Source organism: Poecilia formosa, unplaced genomic scaffold, assembly GCF_000485575.1.
Source record: "Poecilia formosa unplaced genomic scaffold, Poecilia_formosa-5.1.2 Scaffold140, whole genome shotgun sequence".
NCBI classification, from domain to species: Eukaryota; Metazoa; Chordata; class Actinopteri; order Cyprinodontiformes; family Poeciliidae; genus Poecilia; species Poecilia formosa.
In genome coordinates this window covers 857234-881279 of record NW_006800079.1, presented here as the reverse complement: position 1 = coordinate 881279, position 24046 = coordinate 857234, and the positions used below count along the sequence as shown (strand labels likewise).

The 24046-nt window shown below is 37.5% G+C and overlaps 1 protein-coding gene across 1 annotated transcript in view; it reads right to left on the bottom strand.

The window, feature by feature from the left end:
* Positions 1–18123, bottom strand: part of wnt10a (wingless-type MMTV integration site family, member 10a) — a 30998-nt gene extending 12875 nt beyond the window's left edge. Inside the window, exons 1-3 of the mRNA XM_007562706.2 lie at positions 17464–18123; positions 15881–16146; positions 6211–6587 (exon numbers count right to left, since the gene is read on the bottom strand). Coding sequence (XP_007562768.1) covers positions 6211–6587; positions 15881–16146; positions 17464–17525 — 705 coding nt within the window. The 5' untranslated portion in view covers positions 17526–18123. The remainder of the gene's footprint in view (positions 1–6210; positions 6588–15880; positions 16147–17463) is intronic.
* Between the last annotated feature and the right edge of the window lie 5923 nt (positions 18124–24046).

The window sequence follows — 24046 nt, the reverse complement described above, 5'->3', positions numbered from 1 at the left end:
CCTGTTCAAAACTTGTAGCTTACGTAATAGAGTTATTTATATGATGCCACAAACTGTCTTTGTCATTTTCAGCCAGAGAGAGGTTGGAGGAGGTAGAGTAGGGGAGAAAGAAATGAGGGAAGGAAGGGCGAATCTCTTTCTACTTTCCGCCCCGCTGTTTGAAGTCTAAAATCTTTTGCAGGGTTTTAAACATCTGTTTCCAAACTGCCAGCAGTCACTAATTAGGGCTAAAAACAAGACGGGACATCGTGAGAACCCTCGGGTGGGCATGAGGCAACATGCACACCCCGTGAAAGGAGAAAAAAAAAAAGAAAAAAAAGAAGAAAAAAAAACCCACGACATTCCTCTGCTTAAAGACTACTCTGAAGGGGGGAGTGGGACAGGGGAAAGACCGGGCTGGAGGGAGGTGAGGTGGTGATAGCAGTAGGTTGCTGGAAGGAAAAGACACAAGAGATGGGTAGGCGTTATTTTACAGCCCCACCTGTCAGTGTTTTCTGTTTTATACAAGGGACCTTGTGTATGCATGTACATGTTTGTGGCTTGTTTTTAATAGGGCTTTATTGTACTTTACAACTGAAGTCGTCAGATGTGAGCTGTTGCAGTTCTTCACTGACTCATTTGCTTCTCCATCTTCACCTCCACCTTCTGCTTTTTTCTCTTTTATTGCTTTATTTCTCCCCTAAGTTATTTACCTTCACCTATAATTGGCTCTGTCTACTGTTAGTGCTCACTGAAGTAATGCTCTCCGGCCTGTGGCCACCTGTAACCTGTTGGAGAGCAGACTCAGTATAAAGCTGGTGTGGTACTTAACAATTAACTTCCTTCATTAGACAAAGAAAAGAGTCCATGAAGTGCTTTTTAAAAGATAATTAAGATTCTGTGCTCTGCATTCTAACTAATGTTTTGGAGATCAAGGCATCAGATGTCTAACAACAGTGACATTTGAAGAACACTTTATCTCTACAAAGGTCATCAGAGGCCATCAGTCCTGTCAGTAAGCAGAGGTCTGGAGTCTAAAACCATCACGACCACTGAGACAGACAGAGGAGGGATTTGAACTGGCAACCTACTGGTTACAGGTCAACCCCTACCTGCTGAGTCAGCGTTGCACCCTATTTTATTTTATAGTTTATATAGGAACGCTACAAATATCCACACTGCTGTTAATCTAGTCTGTTGATTTTTATTATAATAAGGTTTTCTGTGACACAAGGCCACCACAGTAATTATGTCTGAAGGGAACGCGTCTCCCTCACATTTGAAAAATATTTGTTTTGGAACCCAAAACATTTATGATAGAATATTACTTCCCCGAGCAAAGTTGCAGCATGTAAATATCTTTTATTTGTTAAAATTATCATTATGTGGTATGGCATAAGACAGAAAATGTATGAAAAGAAAGCTCCTCTGCCTTCTCCCAGTCCTCCCAGTACAGACATACACCATCCAGTGAGACATAACCAGAGCCAGGGGGAGGGGGGGCTTTAGCGCTGTCAGCCATGCTTGTTCTAAAACCCTCCAAATTGCTTTCTGCTATTCTACAACTGGTTCACCACAAAATTTCCTGCCATGAATGCTGGTTAGCATGGACACTGGTGATGCTGGATAATTGGTTGTCCTATATGTTTTTTCTCTGTCATTAGTACATTTAGCACCATGTACATGAGGATGATTGACAGCACTAAGATGCTCCTTCTGTCTCTGTTTGGTTGATTTTGACGGGGCAATTTTGCAGACCGCTAGTGACATTGGGAGAAGGTGGAGGAGCCTGATCTTTTCACAGACTGTCTCATATTACCCTGTCACAACATGGTAACAGTTTTAATAAATATGGAGAAAACATATTTTTGCAAAAGTTACTTAAATGACAGTTTTCACAGAGAGAACTTGCAAACTCCATGCAGAATGATTTGAACAAAGGATCTTCTAGTTGCAAGGCTACGTTGCTACTAACTATGCCACTGTCCAGCACAAGTTAAATATGTAAAAAATGTTGACCAAAATTATATTTTGAATCAGTGGCCAAGAAGACCTCGAAAATAACATGCCAACACACTTCATGTTCATTAGCTATCATGTCACAATACAAGGGGATCACATAATAATGAAAATTAATTTGACAAATTATATCTTTATCACTGTAACTTGAATTGTAAAGCTGCAACGAAGAGCATATTGAATTCTGCACATGTGTTGTTTCAAATTGTGCACCACTGAATGGTAATGGAAGATTTTAACAATACAACATCTCAGATTAACAAAATGTGTCTTGTTAATGAGCATTTCAACTGGATATGTCATTTTATGAAGATAAGCAAAGAAAACAAAACAAAGATGCATGTTGTGCCGTGAGACAGCCTGAGTCAATCTGCTTCTTTTAAAACCTGAATTACAATGCAGCACTCATTCAAAACAAAACAACAATTGTGTAACCGAAACCGAGTCAGTCTGTTTAAACAAAATAAGAGGCCTCACAGAGTAAAATATAGGCTTTGTTTAGCTTAGCAATTCATTATTACTCATGTTATATCAACTCCCCCTCACTAATAGAAACCTTTTGTCATCAATCTGACAGGCTGCCAGTCTTGGCCAGGATTGTCTTTCATAAGACATTTTTAATCTCAATGGGATTTTCTTGGTGAAATAAAGGCTAAATGCAAAAATAACATCAAATAAATGGCTATATGACTAACTAATGTCCACCTACAGCAGAGAGGCCAGCTGTTGTTGCATTCGGCTGACGAACGCATTTGTGTTTTGTCTGCAAAATCAAGGGAACAAGAAGTAAACTGATGAAAAGATACGATCCCAAATTACTCTGGAGGAAACCGGGGAACAATGAGCAATTTACAGTTGCTACTTGTCTCTCTGCCACAACAGAGCTGGTCGCTGCCCAGCTTATCAATGTCATAAAATTTTTTGCTTGCGTTCCCCCAAGGGCAAATCCTTTAGAACTAGTCATCAAAACAATGCTTGAGTGTCTTTTCAAAAGGTGGCGGTTTTAATCGTTGCCTTTGAAAAAAAATAAATAAAAAAATAAACTGGCAAAATTCTCAACTAATTACAACCTCTTGCACCTCCATTAATCTTGTCATAAAAGACATTAATCAAGAGTAAAAAATGTGTCGACAAAAGACAGCCAGTGTGACAACCTTATATCATTATATCATTATCATTTCTGTTAGAAAAAAAAAACAAACAAAAAAACCTTTGAATTTTGAGTTTCTGTGAAAACAAGATCAGCGGATCCAGTCTTAGAAGAAACAGCAAATGGAATGCACCTCAATATATTCTTAAAAATATGCACTATATATTTAGACTTGACTGTTGTCTTATCCATAAACAGATACCAAAGTTTTTAGTAGCATGTGAAAGAAAAAGCTTGAAAATTGCAATACATTTGCACAGAAAAGACACATTAAGCGTTGGACAAAAACTGAGGAATTATGAGTTTAGAAGAAGTAGGGAACCTTAAAGATGACAGAAACTATCCTAATAATTAAGTCTCAAATCTCCACTTCCTCAACAGAGAAACAGTGTTCACTGCATTTTCATTCAGACTTACTGTTTTATGAAGAAAAGTACTAGTTCTATTATACTAACTATTTAGCAACATTAATAAATATTTTTGCCACTTTCTCTCTATCCTTCTGGAAACATTATGACCAAATTATTAGTGTCACACAACTGAAGTGACAGATGTAGCAAGTTTGTGAAGCTTGTGCAAAGCTTATTATAAACATTTAGCATCAGACCTGAAATGTCTTGTCATCTAGATCTCATTGTTTTATTTTGTTTGTTTTAATTTGTTGGACAGTCACAGAATTGAGCATCAATGTAATGTAATAAAAGAACCACTTAGATGAACAAATGAAAAGTAGGTGTGCTTTGATGCATAATGATGTGATGCAATTATTTATTTGAGAATGAAAAGAAAACTTATTAAATCAGCAGTCTCTTATGTTTGTATGTATTATTTGAAACTAAATACCCAGGTCTATGTATTGCAAATAAGAATAAAGTAATGTAAATGTAAACATCATAGCTCCAGTAACAGCAGTAAGAATTGTTGTTGATTTTCTGTTTTTCGATCTATTTTCAATAGGAAGTGTGCAATTTTGCACAGAAACTTTTCTGCATTGTTGACCAATTGAGCCGTTTCATCTTTTGTTATGAAACCAAGCCACATAATACTACACTCTAAAGGTCAGCACAGAAACAAACTGCAGTGTTGAACCAAAAATTGTTGTTTTTGTTTTTACAGAACACTGCAAATATTGCATGAAGATAGTAGCAATTAGCATTATGCAGTTGAAACCAGATATTGACATAAACTGATTACAAAGACAAATGTATTGTTTTCTCACAGTCTGAAGTTAAATCATACCAAACTTTTCTTGTTTTAGTTTAGTTAGACTTACCAAAATTATGTCTTTTTGCTAAATCACAGAGAACTTTGTTTTGTAACTTCCATCAATTTCAAAAGTTTACATGCATTTGGTTTGTATCAGGGACCAAATCTATGCACCTGATACATTTTAAAAAGCTGTCGTTTATACATTTTTTTGCTTTGTGTCAAACCTTTCGGGCTTCCACAAACTTCTAACAGGCTAACTGACACATTAAGTTAATTGGAGTCACACCTGTGGATGTATTTCAAGGCCACCCCTGGAACACACGGTTTCCTAGTTTGACACGATTGGAAATTCAACAGAAATCAGTCAAGATATCAGGAAGAGAATTATGCAACTGCACAAGTCTGGCTCATCGTTTGAAACAATTTAACAGCACTTGAAGGTGCCGCGTTCATCTGTTCAAACAATTTTATACAAGTATTGACATGATCGGAATGTCCAACCATCAAAATGCTTATGAAGATGGTTTCTGTGTCCCAGAGATGAACGTCTTTTGTTCCCAAATGTGCAGATATACTCCAGAACAAAAACTACCTTGTGGTAAAGGCGGTGTCATCATCCGCAGTCAAACTGTCCTGTATCTGACATGGGCTGAACGGCCCCTCAGAGAGGAAAAAGCCTTTACTTAAAATGAAACATGAAAATCCAGATTGTAGTTTGCAGATGCACACAGGGACAAATATCTTAATTTTTGGAGGCATGTCCTGTGGTCTGATAAAAATAAAGTTGAACTGTTTGGTCATAATTGCCACTGTTATATCTGGAGCAAGAACAGGGATAGTTGCCCCAGCTAACTGCCAAGTATGTGGGTGGCAGCATCATGTTGTGGAACTGTTTTGTTTTGCTGCAGGAGGAACTGGTCCACTTCATAAAATAGATGTCATCATGAGGTAAGAACATTATGAAGAAACATTGAAGGGACCTCTAAAGACATCAGCCAGGAAGGAAAAGCTAAAGGACAAAACAGTCAGTGTTCTCAGTCCTATGGGGAGAAAATGTGGGGAGATGTAAAAAGGCATGTGTGAGTGAGGTGAGCTACAAAATGGACTCTGTTACACCAGTTTCGTTAGGAGGAATGGACCAGAACTCAAGCAAACTATTGTGAGAAGTTTGTGGAAGAAAACCCAAAAGGTCTGACCACATGTCATAGAGTTTTAAAGACAGTTATCCCTGACACTGACCAACTCTAACTAAGCTAAAACAAGAAAAGTTTGGACAGTTTCAACTTCAGACAGTGAGGAAAAATGGAATTGTGTCTTTTTATTCAGTGTATAACTGTATTTGCACAGCGTATTGGGGTATAAATAGCTGTGACCAAGAAATAAAGAAATATCAAAAGTCACGATTTATCAAATCTAATCACCCACATACATTTTCATGTTAGAACAACCTACTAGTCAAGAAAAGCTTAGTTGTTTAGAAACAACATACTATTTTTTTGGGAGGGTCCTGTATTATTTGTTGACAGACTTCTTAAAAGCCTTGTTTATATGCAATTTTACCCCAACACATCATGTTATAAGTCTCAGTGTGCTAGTAGATCACATTAAACGTTTCAACGCAGTTTTGTTGGACATGCCTTGCGTTTTGTGTCCCGACTCAGAGATTCTTTTACATTTCTCTTTTGGCTTGTAAAACTCAAGATGGATACAACAAAGTGGCAAACTGCAAGCCTCAACGCAGCAATCCATAAACCAATGGCTGACATTATTAGTGATTAATGTAGTAATTAATCTTTAAATTGCTATATAAACAGTTTTAAGAGCCCTTCGTATTATGTTGTGCAGACACTCACCTGCCTCCCAACTTTATTATTATGCAACCTCATTCTTGCATGGATGTCTCTGTAGGTTTCGCGGGCATCCAGGAAGTCCCTTGAGAACTTTTCCCCGAATTCCACATCAGGGCTGCAGCCACCCCACTCCCAGGAGTCTGGCTGCAGTCCGGAGAGCTCGGCGGGGTAGTGCTCCATCACACCGTGAACCATCCCTTTCCCTCTCTGGATGGCCTCCAGCTGTAAGCGGCTGAGCTTGAGTCGAAATGCCTCCTCGTCCCCGCGCCGCTTCTCGTCGCAGCCGCATGCTTTCAGTTTTCCCATGGAGCAGGCATTGGCCACTGCGTGCACCACCCCAGCTGCTGCGATCGCATATGCAAAGGCACTCTCTCGAAAACCTGTGGGTACAGCCAGTTTATAAGTAAAAAAGCTCAAGCTGAAGGACACAGTAAGCTTTTAACAGGAAAAAAAAAAGCATATGTTTAGAAAAAAGATCATTTCAATGTAAATGACTGATGCTTGAGAAAGAATAGCATCAGAACGACATAAATGAAAGCATAGGGGACAATTAACAAACACAGCAAAACACATACTTTTTAAATAAGGATTGTATGTGTCAGACCAGCTAAAAGAATTTACTTATTGTGAAGGGTAAGACAAAAAATGTATAGTTTTTTATTGTTTTTTTTTTCAGATAAAAGTCTGAAAACAAGTCTGTATTAAGATAACTTCATTTTATCTCAATTAAACCAGCTTTGTTGTCCTGTTCCTTGTCCAGCTTCCCTGTCCTTTCACAGAAAAGTAACCCCACTTCATGACTGTACCACCACTATGATATACTATGGGTGTAGTGCATTTAGGCTTATCTGCAATTTTAGGATGTTTTCACAACGTGACAGTCTTTTGGTCGACTTTATTTTCTGAACTAAAAGCAGACTTTTTTTGTCAGTTTGTTTAATGGGGTTTGCTTTCACATTGTGCTTTTCTCCAAGCACAATGTAAACAAAGCCATGCGGGTGACGATCACTGCCCCCATTTGACAGAAATGATGGGGGACAAAGCACAGCAAAAACTAACTTTTGTAAGTTCTTCTTGCTGCATTTCAGTTGTTGATATTTGTGCTGTTATTGCAACTACAACGCCATTCAGAAAGTCATGACCCGCTCATACAGCGAGGGTTGGGATTTTTTAAATTTCTCAATGACATGGCCAAATGCGAGCTGTAAGCTGAATGAGACAGGATGTTGACTCACAACATTCTGCCAGCAGTGTCGCTGAGAAGAAAACAGTATGATTTCAGTACAATCAGCACATGCAGCAGTACCAGTAGCAACGTTGAAGGGCTCATTTTTACCAATATGCCCAGTAGCAGTGAGCCATGAAGCCCAAAAAGATGTAATATTCTAATATTCAAAGACGCAACATTTTCTTTACACCAAACGAAACTTAGGAAAGAATTTGTGACGCTCAATGACTGCGCAAATCATCACTCAACAGCTTTGCATACCTTATGAGAGATATTACAAATATTGTTTCCTTGTATCATATCACTAAGCAAGCAAACACTCAAAATGCATGAGGAAATACAAGAGACAATAACAGTTAAGTAGTTTCTCCTGGTAGACCAGAAGAACATGAACAAACTGTTACCACTCCCATTCAACAACACAAAAGGCAATCACCGACCGTGACAAATGTGGCTTGCGTCTTTTTGTTTGTCCTGCTGCTATAGATATACAGCACTTTACAAAGGTTGTCAAACCAACTGACATTTATCACAATGTCAAGTTACAACCACACCGACAGGGAAATCATATGTGATAGACCAACACCAAATAAAGCAGAACTCAAAAAAATAAATAAATAAAATAAAATCTAGCTGGTTTTACAGAAATTCTTAACTGAAGACAAAATATCTGAAAAGTGCGGCATCTTTTTAAACTTTACGTCAATGCTTTTGCAGCCCATTTTCAGAATATTTGCAGCTGAAATACTTTTTGGTTGGTAGCTACAAGGTTTGGAAATTGGAACACTGAAACTGTTGCCCTTTTCTGCATGACAATATCAGCTTTCATTTCTCTGCCACAAAGTCACATCTCTGTGTAGAGAATATTCTGACAAATGAAAATACTTTGACATAAACCACTCACTTGTTTCTGTGGTTAAATATTTAATGGAATTTTCCTAACTGCAAAAAAAAAAAAAAAAAAAAAATCATGCCACAGCATGATGCTGCTGTCATCATGTTTCAGAGTATAGATAGTGTGTATCCTTGGTTGTCATGTTGCTGTTTTTGCTCACTAATGACCCTTGAATGTCACAAAATGCTTCATTTATATCGACATAACATTACACAGATGGACTTGATTCACTAATTTGATGGCCTCTGAAGCTAAACTGTTGCAATAGGTTTTAATTAGGGGGATCATCATAAAGAGGACAAATTACAAGTCAACAAAACACACAAATCAACACACAATTTTTACCTTTTATTTTTTTACTCCTCCAACTCCCAAAACTGTGCTATAATTGTGTTGGTCTATCATATAAGATCCAAATAAACTACATTGAATTGTGGTGGTTGTAGCATGACAAAATGTGGAAAACATCAAGACCTATGAATGTTTTTGCAAGGTCTGCTTGGAGATTAAATAAACCAGCACTAATAAGAAGTCAGGGATAAAAATATTTCTGACTTTGACCTAACCTACTCCTTATGTTATTTTGATCTTTTGTACAGATCATAATCATCAGTCAGCTTGATTACTCATTTGTGCTTCTGGATGATCTAGTTTGATTCTTCCTCTGACTTTCATCTTTTTAAATGTGGTGCTGAAAACTTAATGAAAAATGTATTTGTTTATTCTAGACAAGCTGCTTGTGCCATATTGTGGCTTTTGCCTTGTAATCAAGCCAAATTGGCTCGAAGGATCACTGCAAGAACGGGACGTGATTCAATACCTGTGTGTGGGTTCTCTTGACTGTGTAACCGATGTAACCTCGACAGCTACACGCACATTTTTCTCCTTGATAGCAAATGCAAATTAATGTGTCATTTTTAGGTGCAGTCTTACTTTGCACAAACAGACGTGTGCATGCATTTGCACTGTGAGAAAAAAACCAAATATTTATTTATGGAACTCTTGAATAATACTGGTTGAAGGGAGACATATTAACCCGTCCCATCTGGGGTTTCTGCTGTTAGATCTGAGCTTTTTGTCTATGAAGGTGCCATCAGTTTCTTTAAAAGCAGCCCCACTGGGATCCACTTACTGGTTTAGAAAACAGTGAGGACTAGAATGGAAACTTGTAAAGCAAACATGAAAAGAAACCACTCAGGGGTTTACAGTGCAACAGTTTGAAAGGGGGAAATGATCCAAGCTGCTTGTTGGAGTCATATAAAACTATTAACTTCCCTTTTTAGTGCAGTTTGAGGTTACTTCCTTCTTTCTACACATGTCAGAAAACATAAAACTGCTTTGTTTTTGCAAGAATATGGTGTAACGTTTGACGCAGTTGCTGCCGTACTGAAATTCTTTGCTCAGCATATATAGCCTAATGATGAACACATAAAACGTCAAAGGCAGTCGTATACGGACTAAACAAGAGAATCTTGCACAAAATAAGAACAGTCATTTGCAATGGCACAATAACGAAAGGTTTAAAACTTTGTATTCTCAGAGTATCTAAACCAAATCTGAAGCATTTTACTCATACGGACGGATTGGAAACAAATTGCACATGTTTTAGGGGCACCCTTTATGTCAACAATTACAAGTGCAATATGCAAAAGGCTGAATCAGGAAAAAAAATATTTAAGAAAAAAATAGTCTTTGATGTTTTCCTGAACATAACTCTCTACCTTTTAACATTTGAATTTCAGTTAAGAATGTAATAAAATCAGAAGCCAGAAATGCCTTTCTGGAATTTACATAAAACTTTCACCCAAAGAGTTTTATATGTTTAAAAAAAAAGTCATCACAAAAATGTCGTTATTAGTATGTGTTGATTTATTACTTGGAAGATCAAACTTTTATTCATTTCAAGCAAACACCTTCAAGCTGGGTTGTGATGATTCACTGCGGATCCACCTCAAAGACTTCTTACGAAGACAATTCAACAATTTTGGCTGCAAAGAAGAACCCTTCTTTAAGCATCTCAGCTGTCTCACATAGATACCAAAACTCTCAGGACTTCACACACATTTTGTATAGAGTGGTGTGTGTAGTGTGTGATGCTTTAGCACTTGCATAAATTTAGTTAGTTGCTGGAACTGTAAGTTTTGCTGTCAAATTGAATTGGAGGACAGTAATTCAAAGCACACCAGCACATTGACCTCTGGATGGCTCAGACCACATAAACAAACGTTTTGAAATGGCCTAGTGAAAGTCTGGTCTTTGATCAAATTCAGATTTTGTTGCATAACTTTAACTGTGAAGTCTTTTATTGTAAACACTTGCTTTATCAAAGTGACGGGTATGTTTAAATGACATCATTATTTGAAAATAACTATTTATCTAGGGTTTTCTATTTGTTGATAAGAAACCCTTTGAACAGTGCAAAAATGCAAAATCTTATCAAGCACTTCAGATTTAGTTTCTAGTGCAAATATCTTAGTACACTTGAAATAAGACAAAACTAACTTAAAAGTAACTTTTCAAACATAAAACATACCGGAGCAGGTTTTATGTCACATATAACAGGAAAAATGTCTTGTTATAAGTGAAATAATATGCCAGTGGAACTAGTCATTTGACAGTATTAAGGAATTATTGACTTAAAACAAGCTCCTATATATATATATCTGAAAAGTTACTTTTAAGTTAGTCTTGTCTTATTTCAAGTGTGTTAAGATATTTCCAGAAACTAGATTAAAAAATGTTTGATAAATTGCAGATTGATTTCTGCAGTGAAACATTTAAGAGTGACTAAAAATAAAAAAATAAAAATAAAAAGATAAAGTAATGAATTCTGTAAAATCCTTTTCTACAGGACTGAAAATGGGAAATTAATGACACACAAGTGGATTTAATTTACTAACTGAATTCTGAAGACACTGCAATTATTTCTCAAATTTTGAGCAAAGAGTCTAAATAAGTGCATATGAATGTCTCACTTTCTAGATTTAAAATTTTAATTTAGAATTTTTTATTCTGCAGAAACCGACTAAACAGGTTTATTTCATTTTTATTTCTTCATTAAGCATTACTTTCATTTGGCTTACAAAAAAAAAAAAAAAAAACATTCACAGAGGTTTGTGGTTTCAACGTGAAAAAGTTTGAGGGATATGAATACTTTTAAGGGTGGCACATATATTTCATAACACCTTGGGAAGAAATGTGGTTGGTTGTATTGGAGTGCTGTGCGGCTTACCCACTCTTAACATCTAATCAGCTAGTGCTCTGCGACTTGCTTAATTGGCAGCTCAGGGCGATGGGTTCACCTTAACCCCCCTACCACACTGGTTGTTACATAAAACAGAGAAAGGAAAAAGGTTTTTTAGGCCTGGCTTGAAAGCAGTTTTTTTTAAAATGGCCTTCTTTAATGGCTCGGAGCCAGGAAGTTAGGAAGCCAAAGAGCCAAGTTGACGAGTAGGTATGAAGTCAGAGGCGGCGACCGCATTCCTTCAATCAAATCAATAGCACTGCTATAACTCCACTGCCAATTTTATGAAGGTACAAGCGCATCGTGTTGAGGCATGGCCCGTTTAATTAGTTTATGTGGGATGGATCAAAGGTGGTTTAAACAGGGGCCACATCCCAGAACCTTAAGTACCTCTCACAAAACACTTGCAAGTCAGGCCTGAGACAACCTTTTCCTGTCTTGGTGTGAATTAGGTAAGGAGCAAGGTGGCATGAGGGTTTGAAGTCAACCTGCTGCTTTTAAGCCTCTGAATTGCCAAGAGAGGCACTTACAAAGACATGCTGGTGGGTAGGTGTGAAACTGAGAGTGGTAAGAGTAGTACCCCAGTCTAACCAATGAATACGCTGGCAATTCCTGCTTTCAGATGTCTGCTTCATGGAGGTAAGCAAGCTTTGTCCGAGGTCAGACCTTTCATAAAAAGTCAATAACTGAACATTTTAGTGTTATATTTATGTATTATGAACTAAATGAATACTTAAAGTATTTCTGCATTAGGCAGTTTTATGTTAATGGAGGCCAAGAAAGCTCGTAGTCATTGTCACTAAAGACAATGTAAAGCATGGCATAAATCACATTTTAATTATTGTATCAAAATTTGCATTTTGTCATGTTGGAAGCGAAATAAAAGTTTGATTTTCTATAACCAAAATCTAAAATTAGCTCTTTAGCTTATAAATTATAAACTGCCATCTTGTTTTCTGAAAGTTGCAGGTGAATTATAGTAATTAAAAAGCTATCTTTGGTTATTTTTTTTTTTATTATTTTTATGAGAAATAATACTCTAACTTAAACTTTCATGTACATAACTCGAAGGAATTCCCCATCTGCCACCTCTACCCTAACAATTTGACCTGCATAGGGTGGGAGAGGAGAGATGGCACTTAGGCACACCCCCATACATCGAAAGCTTGTTTTAGCTCCTGTCCGGCTCTGCTCTGGGCTCCTCCACGCGGGTCCCCGGAAGACTTGGGAACAAATCAATCTAACAAATAATTCACCGGCTGCGGCACGCCCGGCTGAACTGATGGCAGAGGAAGTGGCAAAATGAATTAAAGTTTCAAAGGAAACTGTCACTTTGTGTTACAGAAACCGACTAAACAGGTTTATGCTTTTGCCTCCGAGAGTTGGGAAAGTGCTGAGAGCAAATTCACAAGTACTCGCTCTGGCAAGGGAAGTAAAAGCATTAGGAGCAGGCGCAGTGACAGATAAGGGGAGGCAAAACGAAAGAAAGAATGACAGAGTGAGACGGTCCGATTCTCCTACTTCTGTTGATCCACGTCTTGCTTGGGTTCCTCCTTAGCCTAGTTTTTAATGCAAGCTGAGTAAGAATGAACACGAGCCCAGAAAATTCACAGGAGACCATCAGCAGAGATCTGTGGCGTAGCCTGAGGATCCAACAGCTTCTGATGCAGCAAAATTAGACTTCTAAATTGTTTATATTGTACTATCCAATGACATGTCTTGCTTTTTAAAACTATTAATAAAGTTAGTTAAACAATTCTGGTTTGGCCTACTCCGTCTATGCATGTAAGACGGTCATGTCTAGTTCCACAGGCAGTTTTGCTGAAAAGCATGCCAGATTTCATCTAATTCGGGTCTGTAAACATGTCTCATTGAAAGCACCGCCGCGCTGCAGTAGCTGCACGCAATAATGGCTGCAACATGTTAACTTGTATCCATTTTTCAGCTTCTGTGGAGGGGATCGTATCAACATGCAACAGATGAATCATCTGATTTAAAGAGGTTGTTTATGTCAGTGGTTTGGAGTTTCTGCACCCGAGGCGAACCAGGGATGCCAGACAACTACTGTAGCAACTGCCTGCAGTAATAATGACAAACAGCCTTTGAATGAGGCAGTTATGAGGGAAAGTAAGGCCAGCGGTGCGCAAGCTTACAGTGCAATGAAAAAAAGTTTCTTTTCAGTAGTAGCACAAACTTACTTAAGCCTGAAACTCTAAAGATCTGCATGAATGCTAGAGATGAAATACACACAGTGTCTTGCTAAAGTATTCATAGCTCTTGGACTTTCTTGCATTTTTTTTCAGTTTACAGACTGAAACTTCAGTGCTTTTCATTAACTTCTTATGTAATACTTCAACACAGCGCATACAATTAAGAAATGAAAGAAAAGTGATTTATGGCTTTAAAATAAAATCTCAGAAGTGTGATATTAATTTGGTTTCATCTTGTTGCATTTCGCTGCAGGCTACAACTGTTTTTTTTTTGTTTTGTTTTTTTTTTCGCATTTAGAAACAAAATGTTTTCACCTTCTTTCATATTAGCAAAGTAGCACATTTTAGATAAGATTGGGACATTCAAGAGTCGCTACAGAATCTCACCTGTACTTCAGACAAGACTTTAAATGGATCATTTTAAAAAATGAACATGCTTTGATCTGGGTCATTCCATTGTAGCCCTGACTGTCTATTTAAAGTGATTGAATTGCTGGAAGGGAATCCTTTGACCCAGTTGCTAGTCAGCTTCAAACTTTAATGGCTTTTTCTTCCATGACTGACTTGTATTTACCGTCATTCATAATCCAGTCAACCATGACCAACTTTCCTGCGCACAATTAGGAATTGGGAATTAGGAATTAGGAAAAACATGAGGGAAACATGGTAGTGGCAGCGTAATACTGCCACTACCATGTTCCGTTGTGGAAAAGGGTGTGTTACGGTAAAAAGCAGTTTAAGTTTTCCTTCACACAGACAATTTTTGCATATGGGCCATAATGTTAAAGTTTGATCTCATTTTACCAGATATTTACGGTCACAAACCTTAAATGAGATTTTTTTTTTTGATGCCACTTAAAAAAATTGTGCATGTTAATGTTAAGGCAACATATTAAAATCTAAATGAAATGCATTGAAGTGTGGTTTTCAAAATATATTTTCCACTAATCTATCAATCAATCAATCAATCAAATTTTCTTTGTATAGCACATTTCAGCAGCAAGGCATTTCAAAGTGCTTTACATAATTAAAAACAGAGCCAGAGTCATGTAACATTGAATAAACAGTGAGAAAGAGAAAGAGAGCTTGAAAAAAAAGGTTGATACACTAATGTATCAATATTTGTGGAAAATAATGCAAAAATAATCTGGCATACAAAATAAATTAACAGAAAACTAAAAGGAATCTTACTTTTCTTTAAGTTTTCTTCCTAAACTCAGAGCTGTTTAGTAATAGGGACCTTCTGGATAAATAATAATATAAACACTCCTCCAGATATATAGTTGCCAAGTATATTTTCTTTTTAATTTTGTTTTGCACTTTTTATATGCTGAAAATAATATTTTATTAGGGATAAATTAACTGAAAGCCAACCTAACCCAAAACTGAAACTATCAGCCACATGTTCCAACTGTCCAGGTGCTCCGGCTACTAAGAAATTGATGCCTTTTCCAGTCAATGACCTGGGATGAGACCATCTGAAGGCTTCTCCGCTCAAAATATCCCCTTTCATCCTTTGTGGCTAACTCGCAAAGCTCCGAGCACAACAAAGCATCGGAGAAAACCGATCTGCAGCAGGTTTGGTAATCTGAAGTTGACTAGTTTCTTTTGAAGTTATCTGCTCCTTTGTGTGGGTTTTTGAGGAGCAACAGTAATGTGGTTGGGAAGGTCTGCTGGTGACTGGAGATAACCCGACCACTGGACGGCATCTTGCAAGGTGGCATTGATGAAAATGCAAAATGATCTCTTTGTGCAGTTTTTTTTTTTTTTTTTTTAAGCTTTGAAGAACAATATTATATTAACCGTTGTTTGGGATCTTTTGTATCGCTGTACTGGCTAATCTCTCTGTAAGCCTGTGCTTTAAAGGGACTTCATTGAAGTGTATTTGAGGAGAAAACCACAAGCCATTTGAAATCTAAATTTCTGGTACTCTGTGTTGACTGCTGAACTTTATCTTTTATGAATTTGAACATTACTTCCGTTAGAAAATTCTAAATTTTGCCTTTCACAACTCTAAGAGTTTTTTTTTTAATTGGGATGCAAACAGCCACATGACAGATAAAGCAAAAGACTCAGAAGGGTGCAGTAAAACTGACCTCTTTTAAAGACTATGCTGTCGTAGGGGATTTTGTTTCTTGTCTCCAGGCTGGAGCAGTTCCAGCGGTGCCCTCTGAACTGGTGCTGGCACTCGTGGATGGCGATCTGGATCCCCTGGATTGCCGAAGCCGTCACATCCGGATTGCGCATGCACACCTCCAGCTGGCGTTTCGTCAAACCGGGTAGCGTCATGCAAACTGTGTTGGCATTCAGGATGGGTTCAATGTTATGAAGCTTCAGACCTAAGATCTCATTGGAATCCACCCTGTGAGGAGCAAAAGTTGGGGGTTATTAGCAGGACGGCTCTGTGGTCCAGACCTTCTTGCCTCCGCTTGGCCAGGTTTTGTTAGACACTAAAGTCTAGTTAAGACCACCAAGTCTCCTTGAATGTGACCCCAATATTCAGTTCCCACAGTAACACAAAGATGGCTCAAGTGCACAGTCTCCATTGTGGCTGGGTCGTGTAAAACGTAAAAAATATACATGATTAACTGTCACACAACCAGCTCCAGATGTGTCCACTTTTTTAAGCACTTTCTTGCTTTGTTTGTTTTATTTGTGACTCAGATGATAGTTTTTAGCAGTGTTGCCATTTGTAAGTGCAATAATACATCATGAAACTTATTTTACATTAATGTAAACAGTCTGGAATTAAATAAAACAAGACCGTTGTCATATAATAAGCTGATGATTCTTAAGTGCCATTTTTAGTACAGCAGTGGAAAACCCCCTGTGATGTTTCCTCATAAATCATGTCTGGAGATATAACTTAGCAAACATTTTCTAATTAACTGTAAAGTTATTTTCAGCCAAGAGAAATTTGTGCTGCAGATCAATCATGTGAAACAGCATTCAGCCGACGGCACTTTCAGAGTTCTTTCCAACTCGACAAAGAAGCAGTAACGGCAGCGAGAATGAAAAACTTGAGCACTGAAAGATCTGAAAGGTGTCCAGCTTTTCCTTTCATCACCATTACGTGTAAATCACAGACTGTGTGCTTCTGTGTGCCTCACGCTGATATACCTGAAGTCACCGGCATGTGTAGCTCTTGGCAAACACACATCAGCAACTGCTGTAGCACACCTTAACATGCAAATACTTTGGAGTAAGGCAGAGTGCACAGTTGCTTTTACAACTAAGCCACTTTGCAGGCCACTTCTGTGTAAGTTTCTACAACTTATAACTGCTACAGAACTTCACTGGCCACATGTTATCTGAACAGGACGTACATGATTCAAAGGTTTTGACAACTGACCAAACCATGTGCTTTCAGATGCAGATGCTACCTGATGGGATTTCTGCAAAAGTCTCACTTTGCAAAGATTAAAATCACATTAACATGTTTTGCTTATGCGTTGAACATAAGCAGGTTTGTGCATCATTTACTTGCAAGAATAAATGATAACTTTTATGGTAAGTTGCAAACTATTTGCTGAACATATTAAATCTATCTCTGCAGAATGGTGTTTGTAGCTTATAATTTTTTAATGAAAATAAATAAATAAGGTGATAAAAATAAAATAAGTTAACATCGATGTAAAAAAACAAAAAACAAACAAAAAAAAACTTTATAGCAACTCACCTTTTATCCAGCAGACAGATAACCACCAAAACGCATGTCAGTCTGAGGACTGAGTGTTCCATGTTTGCGCTCAATAATAATAATAATAATAATAATAATAATAATAAGAATAAGAATAATAAGAATAATAAGAATAATAATGAATAAAAAGTAAATAAAAGTTGCAAAAATTACAGGAGGAGTTTTCAATTCAAACTGGTTCCAGTATAACTCTTCTAAGTTTGGGGATGAATAAACCAAAGTCACGTCCGTCTAAAAGTTTGCGCTGGACTTGACAGCTCCGACAGCCCTGCGTCCAGATGTGCCAGCTTCATTCAAGAAAAAAAAAAAAAGTTTCATCAAGCTCTAAAGTCACTGACAGGCAGGGAACGCTGGTTGCTACAAGTTTGAAGAAAAGTCAGTTCTTTCGCTCTCGAATACATCCGCGCTCATGCCGGTGTCTCCGCCAACGAGGAGTTTCATTGAGAACATCCGAGATAAGACAGACGGCTTCTTACCTATAGGCTTCCCTAAATGAAGTCTGCTTGAGTAGTGATGTTTAGTCCTCTAAACTCCTGCTCTTAGCGCTCTGCCAGCCCACTTTTTTTGCGTCACTCGGGGAGTAGAGGAGCGTCGAGGGAGGTCAAGTGCCTCGTTAAGGCAGGATAGAGATCCTGCGAGATAAGGACACCAAAAACACTTAGCCTGCGCCCTCTGTGAAGCAGAGCAGTTATATATTCTCTGGAGGGGCGATGATGCTGCAAAGAGGCGCAGCGCAGATTTAAACTTAGTTTAGGTATTTAGAGGTTTTTATTTTGGGCGCCAATTATAAAGTTAATTATAAATCCGTGAAAACTGGTTCTTTGCCCTCTTTAGCATGTTAAGTTATGTTTATAATAACTGATCAATTTGCAAGCTATTTATTGGTTGTCGTGGCACAGGGAAGTAAAAACTGGACGAAAAATAAATGTTTATGTTTAATGTTAATTAAAACACATCTGAGCTTATCACGTTGTTTAATTCTGTGCACCACGACGCAATTTACAAAAGAGCGAGGAGAGATTAAAAGCAGCTGCGCTTCTAGCATTTATGGGGGCCGGGTAAGCTCATTATTCCTGCTTCGAGAGGGGTCCCACTTTCATGTACCATCATGTTTCGGGAAGACCTTGATTGCCTGGTTTGGATAGGAGGAATCGGTGTAGATATGCACAAAGGAAAGGAATGATAACATGTATCCATCCAGATATGATCTGTTTCTTCAGTAAGCAGTTTTATAGTCGTTAATAACTTGTTGTCGTTGTTGGTTTTGTCCTTCAGATAAGAGAGGCTGCGATCAGTTCCACACTGATGTGGACTGAAATGCCTGGGTTTTCAACTTGAAGGGTACTAGCGTTTGTAAGATTTATCATTCAGACTTAATTTAGATACACATGACTTCATATCAGAAAAACTATGAGCCATAAAGTAAAATTCAATTTTTTTATGGTGTACTATTACTTTTAAGTTCAGTCCATTTACTTTTACAAGTTCAGCTTTAGTAACTGTTTGGTGTTAATGTTGCCTATGGTAACATAACTATTTACTGACGGCTTAAAAACCTTTGATGTTTGGTTGAAAACAGTTCTTCTGACAATTTAAAACAGATGTAGACATGTCCATTTTGTCCTTTGACAGCAACACTTCTCCAGCATTTTGCAGAAGTGATGATTTCCATCTTTTCGTTAAGTAGCACATTAATCATTGAAACATGACATGGCCTGTTGAATCATCTGCAGATCTGTTGGTGCACATCAAGTTTCAGGATAGAGAAATTTTGATGCCACTGTCTAAAATTGTTTCTGTGTGACAGCCCCAGAATGTGTGTGAGGAAAAAAAGCAATAGAAGGAACACAAGCAAAAACAGAAGGATAAACTATAATAAAAGACTATATGAAAACTGAATTAGACTTGAATAAAACACAAGTAAATTCAACGTTAGAATTACCAACAAGAAGTGCAGTTAAAAAAAAACAACAACAACAGTGTGACAAATGTTATTCTGAGCATAAATGTTATTGTGTATGCCTAAAAGAATATTTCACTCAAACCATATAAGCTTTTATGAACTAAATGGGAAGGAAACTTCTGGTTGTCGAGGAAAATAGTTTTTTATGTCTGTTTGTGCAAAACTCCATGGGCCTGTAACATCACCCTGACTAAATTAACACTTTAGAATGTAATTTTGTTCTTGAATTTTTTCTGGAACATCAACTAAAACTTTATTTATTTAGCCAACTCAGTTTATATATGGGGGAACATCATATTTATATAATATACAGACTCTTCAGGTTTATGTTCTGACCATCAAATTGTATGGCCTACACAATAATGCACTTGGAAAAGTTGTCAGGCAGATAGTCACAAAATTATGTTGCAAAATCAGTTATCAGGTTTTATCATTTTCTCAAATCATGTAAAATAAAGTTTGCTGATCAAAAACCCTTAACTCTGACTTTGAACTCTTTGACCTCTACATTTTCACACAACACTATATACAAATGAAGTAAACTGGCTGAATTTGTTTCCTCACATTTCCTCTAATTCGACTCTCTTCTGACAGAGTATCAGTAAAATAAATTCCGGAGAATATTTCTGATTTGCTGCATCCAGTTATACCTTAAAATTATTTCAGTTACTCAAAATACTTTCTTTGTTCACTTAGTTTCAATAATAAAAAAAAAGAAAATAAATAATTAAAGCTTTAAGTCTGTCAATGTGAGAATCTTTCTGTTCTGTGAGTAAAAACAATCAAGAAGAAAAGAGGACTAATTAAATTGTTGGTTCCATTTGCTGCTCAACCTCCTTTGTGTGTCATTGTCTTTAATCTCCCTATTTAATTGAATATAAAGTACAACAAAAAAGCTACCATGTTGATGAATACCACATGATATCACTCATCCTGGTGCTTTGAGTAGCTTAGAATAAAGATTTAGAAACCACAAATAAAAAGGCTTTCCCCACCAGTGCAGGGAAGCGAGCATTCTGCCAGTGTGGAGTCACCAGAGTGGTAAAACACAACATGGGTTTAGCATTCAGACGTTAATTAAGTTGCCATACACAAATTTAGAAGATCAAGAAAAACAAACCCCATGAAAAAAGAAAATCTCATACAGGAATTTATTAATGCTCCCTGACCTGAAAGATTGGGAGAGAGTTGCCAAATCTGTGCCTAACTATTTCAAGATGTTTGAGAAAAGCTGGATATTGTGTCGACTCTGTGGTTTTGCTACTCTGACTTCAGCTCCACAGCACAATATGTTATATGCTTACATCCACACTTCTCTGTCACAGATGATAATGGAAAATAACATCCCCTTATGAGTGACAGATGTTTGTAAACACGGCAGATATTTTCAACCATGCTCTCAACTGCGGTAATGAAAAACAGAATAAACATTTACTGCGATGAAGTCAGGCATGGTCAGAGTTGTCCAAGATGTGAAAATATGTCAGAGTTTAGTGGGGCTTTTCATATAACAGCGCAACTGCCAGGAAAAGATTTTAAAAAGTTTTGTGAAAAAAAATAGAACATATATCAAGAAGATAAGACAAAAAGCATCAAGATTTGACTTTTGGAACAGAAAAATAAGAATCACAGGACAAAACTGACATCAGCCAGAAGACTTATGGAGTAAAAAGTCTACATCTTCAGAAAGTATGAATGTGAGAAGGGAAAAGTATGAGTCAAGTGTTTAAAATATTTATAAATATGTGAGCTGGTCTGTTTAGCCAATAATTTATGAAGAGCACTAAAAAAACAAGTAATGCATAGCAAAAGTGAGCTTATTACAGAGATCCGTTTTGTACTCTGTACGTGAGTTACATCTGGGTCAAGTATGAACCTATAAAAAGTAGATTATTGATGAGAAATCAGAAAGAAACTAAGTAGATAATTAGAAATCTGATTGGATAATGTTTAGCAGACTTTGCTGAAATACCAAGCTAAATGGCAATTTAGCTAATCAAAACCTTTTCTCAGAGCAAAACAAAAACTCACTTGTTAGTGCTATTTGTTACAGACTATATAGTGGAGCAAAACAAAATAAGTAAGGTAATAATTAAAAAAAACACTTCTTGATTTAACACAAAGATTAGAATAGGCTAATTCTGTTGACTATTTTTTTTTCCTATGAACCAGTTGTTTGTTAATAAGATAGAAAAGAGTGCTTACCTTCACCTATTTATTTTAGGTGAAGGTAAAACTGTCCCACTTAAGCAAAAATAACAGACTAAGGAGTTTTTTCATCTGAAATTTAAAATGTTTATGTTCTTTGTACAGTTTGGGCTTAATTACTGTTCTGAGGGTGTTGTTCTTTCAGCAAATGGCCTGTTTTTAGAGTCTGTATACTCTACACTTTAAATTAGTTGACAATTGTTTCAGTAACAGAATAATAATTTTCATTTCCACTCCAATTATATTTGACTGGTAGGTACCTTATTAATTTTTGTGTTTCAACAGCATCAGTGAAGACATTTAAAATAAAACAGAAACAAGACAAATAGTAAAACAAATAGTAAAAAAGAAACACTAGCTATTCAAGAAGGATGGATTCGTCAATAATCTTTACAAATTTAAAGTTGAATTAATGAGCAAATGCAATAGACTGGTATTAATGTTTGCAAGAGAGGCTAATGTCTGCTAGCAGTTCCCGTAGCCTTCTATCCAGCACCTTAGAAGGACCAGCCCATGTCTGAATGTGCTTCTTTGTAAAATGTCTAAAGCTTAAAGCAGGTGGAAGGTGTGATTGATGATTGAGTTAATTGCAAGGAGCATTCTCAACGCTGCCACCTGCTGAACTGTCTCTGGTATTGCCCCGCATTTGGAACTTGCCTTCCAGCTCTGTTTATGTATCCTGTTGTAAGCTGTTTGGGCTGCCTCTCCCCAGCAAACCACAACAAAAACATAGTCACCACGATTTAGTTGAAGGAGCACAGTATTGGTGTACAGATGTTTAAAGATCTCAGTCATCTTAAACAGCCTTTTTACAGCCTTTCCATGAGAATGGTCAGGTTCAGCTCACCATCCAGCTGTATTCCCAGGTACTGTTGACTAGAAACGATTTCCATATCAGTGTTTCCCCAGGGGATTTGGTCTGGGGGCGAGAGGTGTTGTGCAAAGACAAGCTCTTAAGAAAGACATTTTTCCTTGTTTTCTTTTGATGACAGAAACCTCTCTGTAGCACAATTGATTGCTGTAATCAATGTAACATGAATATGTCTACATATTTGATAGAACATTCCTAAGGGAAAAAAATATCTTTCTTTTTTCTCTTGTTTCTCTCTCTCAATCGTTCAAACTTTATCTACTGTATTGCTTTGTATTTCTTTCTCTCTCTAAAGCCAGGAGTAGTTCTTCCCTCCAACAGCTCAACCTGATCACAACATTTTATTCAGTAATGACTGGAGTTGTTCTAGGAGAGTTGCTCCTCCTCTGACACACAGGAGACTAAGTAGTCACTGTTTTAAATGTTTGCAAGATTGCACTCAAACCAAGCAAGTGGTATGATTTTAAAGGTTCTGGATATTGTCAGACTGTCATGGTTGACGTGCCTCTGCAGTGTCACAAGGAGAACCATTATAACACAGCTGGTATGGCAAACTGGGGCGGTGGTCCCAGTTAAGAAAGGAGAACAAAGAGTGTGTTCCAATTATTGAGGGATTACACAAGAGATTTGTGTAATCTCCATGGGGAGAAATGTGGTTTTCGTCCTTGCCGTGGAAGGCTGGACCAGATCTTTACCCTCTTAGACTTACTGAGGGTTCATGAGAGTACACTTCTCTTGTCTGCATGTCCTTTGTGGATCTGCGGAACACCTACGGCCTTGTCCACTGAGATGTTTTGCAGGGGTGGCTGTGAGAGTATGTGGTATCTGGGTTGCTTTTAAGGGTTTCCTAATCCTCGTGTGCCCAAACCAAGAGTTGTGTCCGCTTTCTCGTCACAGTGCATGTTGGACTGCGTTGAAAGGGCTTCCCCTTTTCAATGAGTTGGGGTCAAGCAGTTGAGCTTAAGGTTAAGTTTACATGAGACTGCTGGTTAGAAATTGTGGGTATTTTCAGAAGTTAGTTGGGAAAATGTTTAATATTTGAGTCAAGTGTGTAGTTGTCAAGCCAGGCCACTATATGGCGCTGTGAGTTTAGCATCTCATGGAACGCACATGGACTTTTTTGATCCTTTGCTTCCACCCCACAAGCTAGCTTCCACCTCATTGTAAACATTAACCCATCTCTGTCTCCCATGAATATTGTGCTAATGTAACAAATATATTACTTATCAGAAATTGTGTTGAATTAAACAGGTTAAGTAGCACAACACAGCACAGTTCTACCAGCCATTGTTTTTGTTATCTGCTTGTGCATGCGTAGAATAAACCTTTGCTTTCACACCTGCAGTGTACTGCACAACTCTGTGGGGGTTAAAGAAAAGTTTCACTGTGAGACCTACTTTCAAAAAGTGCTGGTGTGAGAGATTCACACCGGTTGCTCATGACGTGTAAACGAGTGGTTGGATTGCAACAATAATATGGTTCAACTGAGGAGCAACTTTGTGTAAACGGGGCCTAAGTAT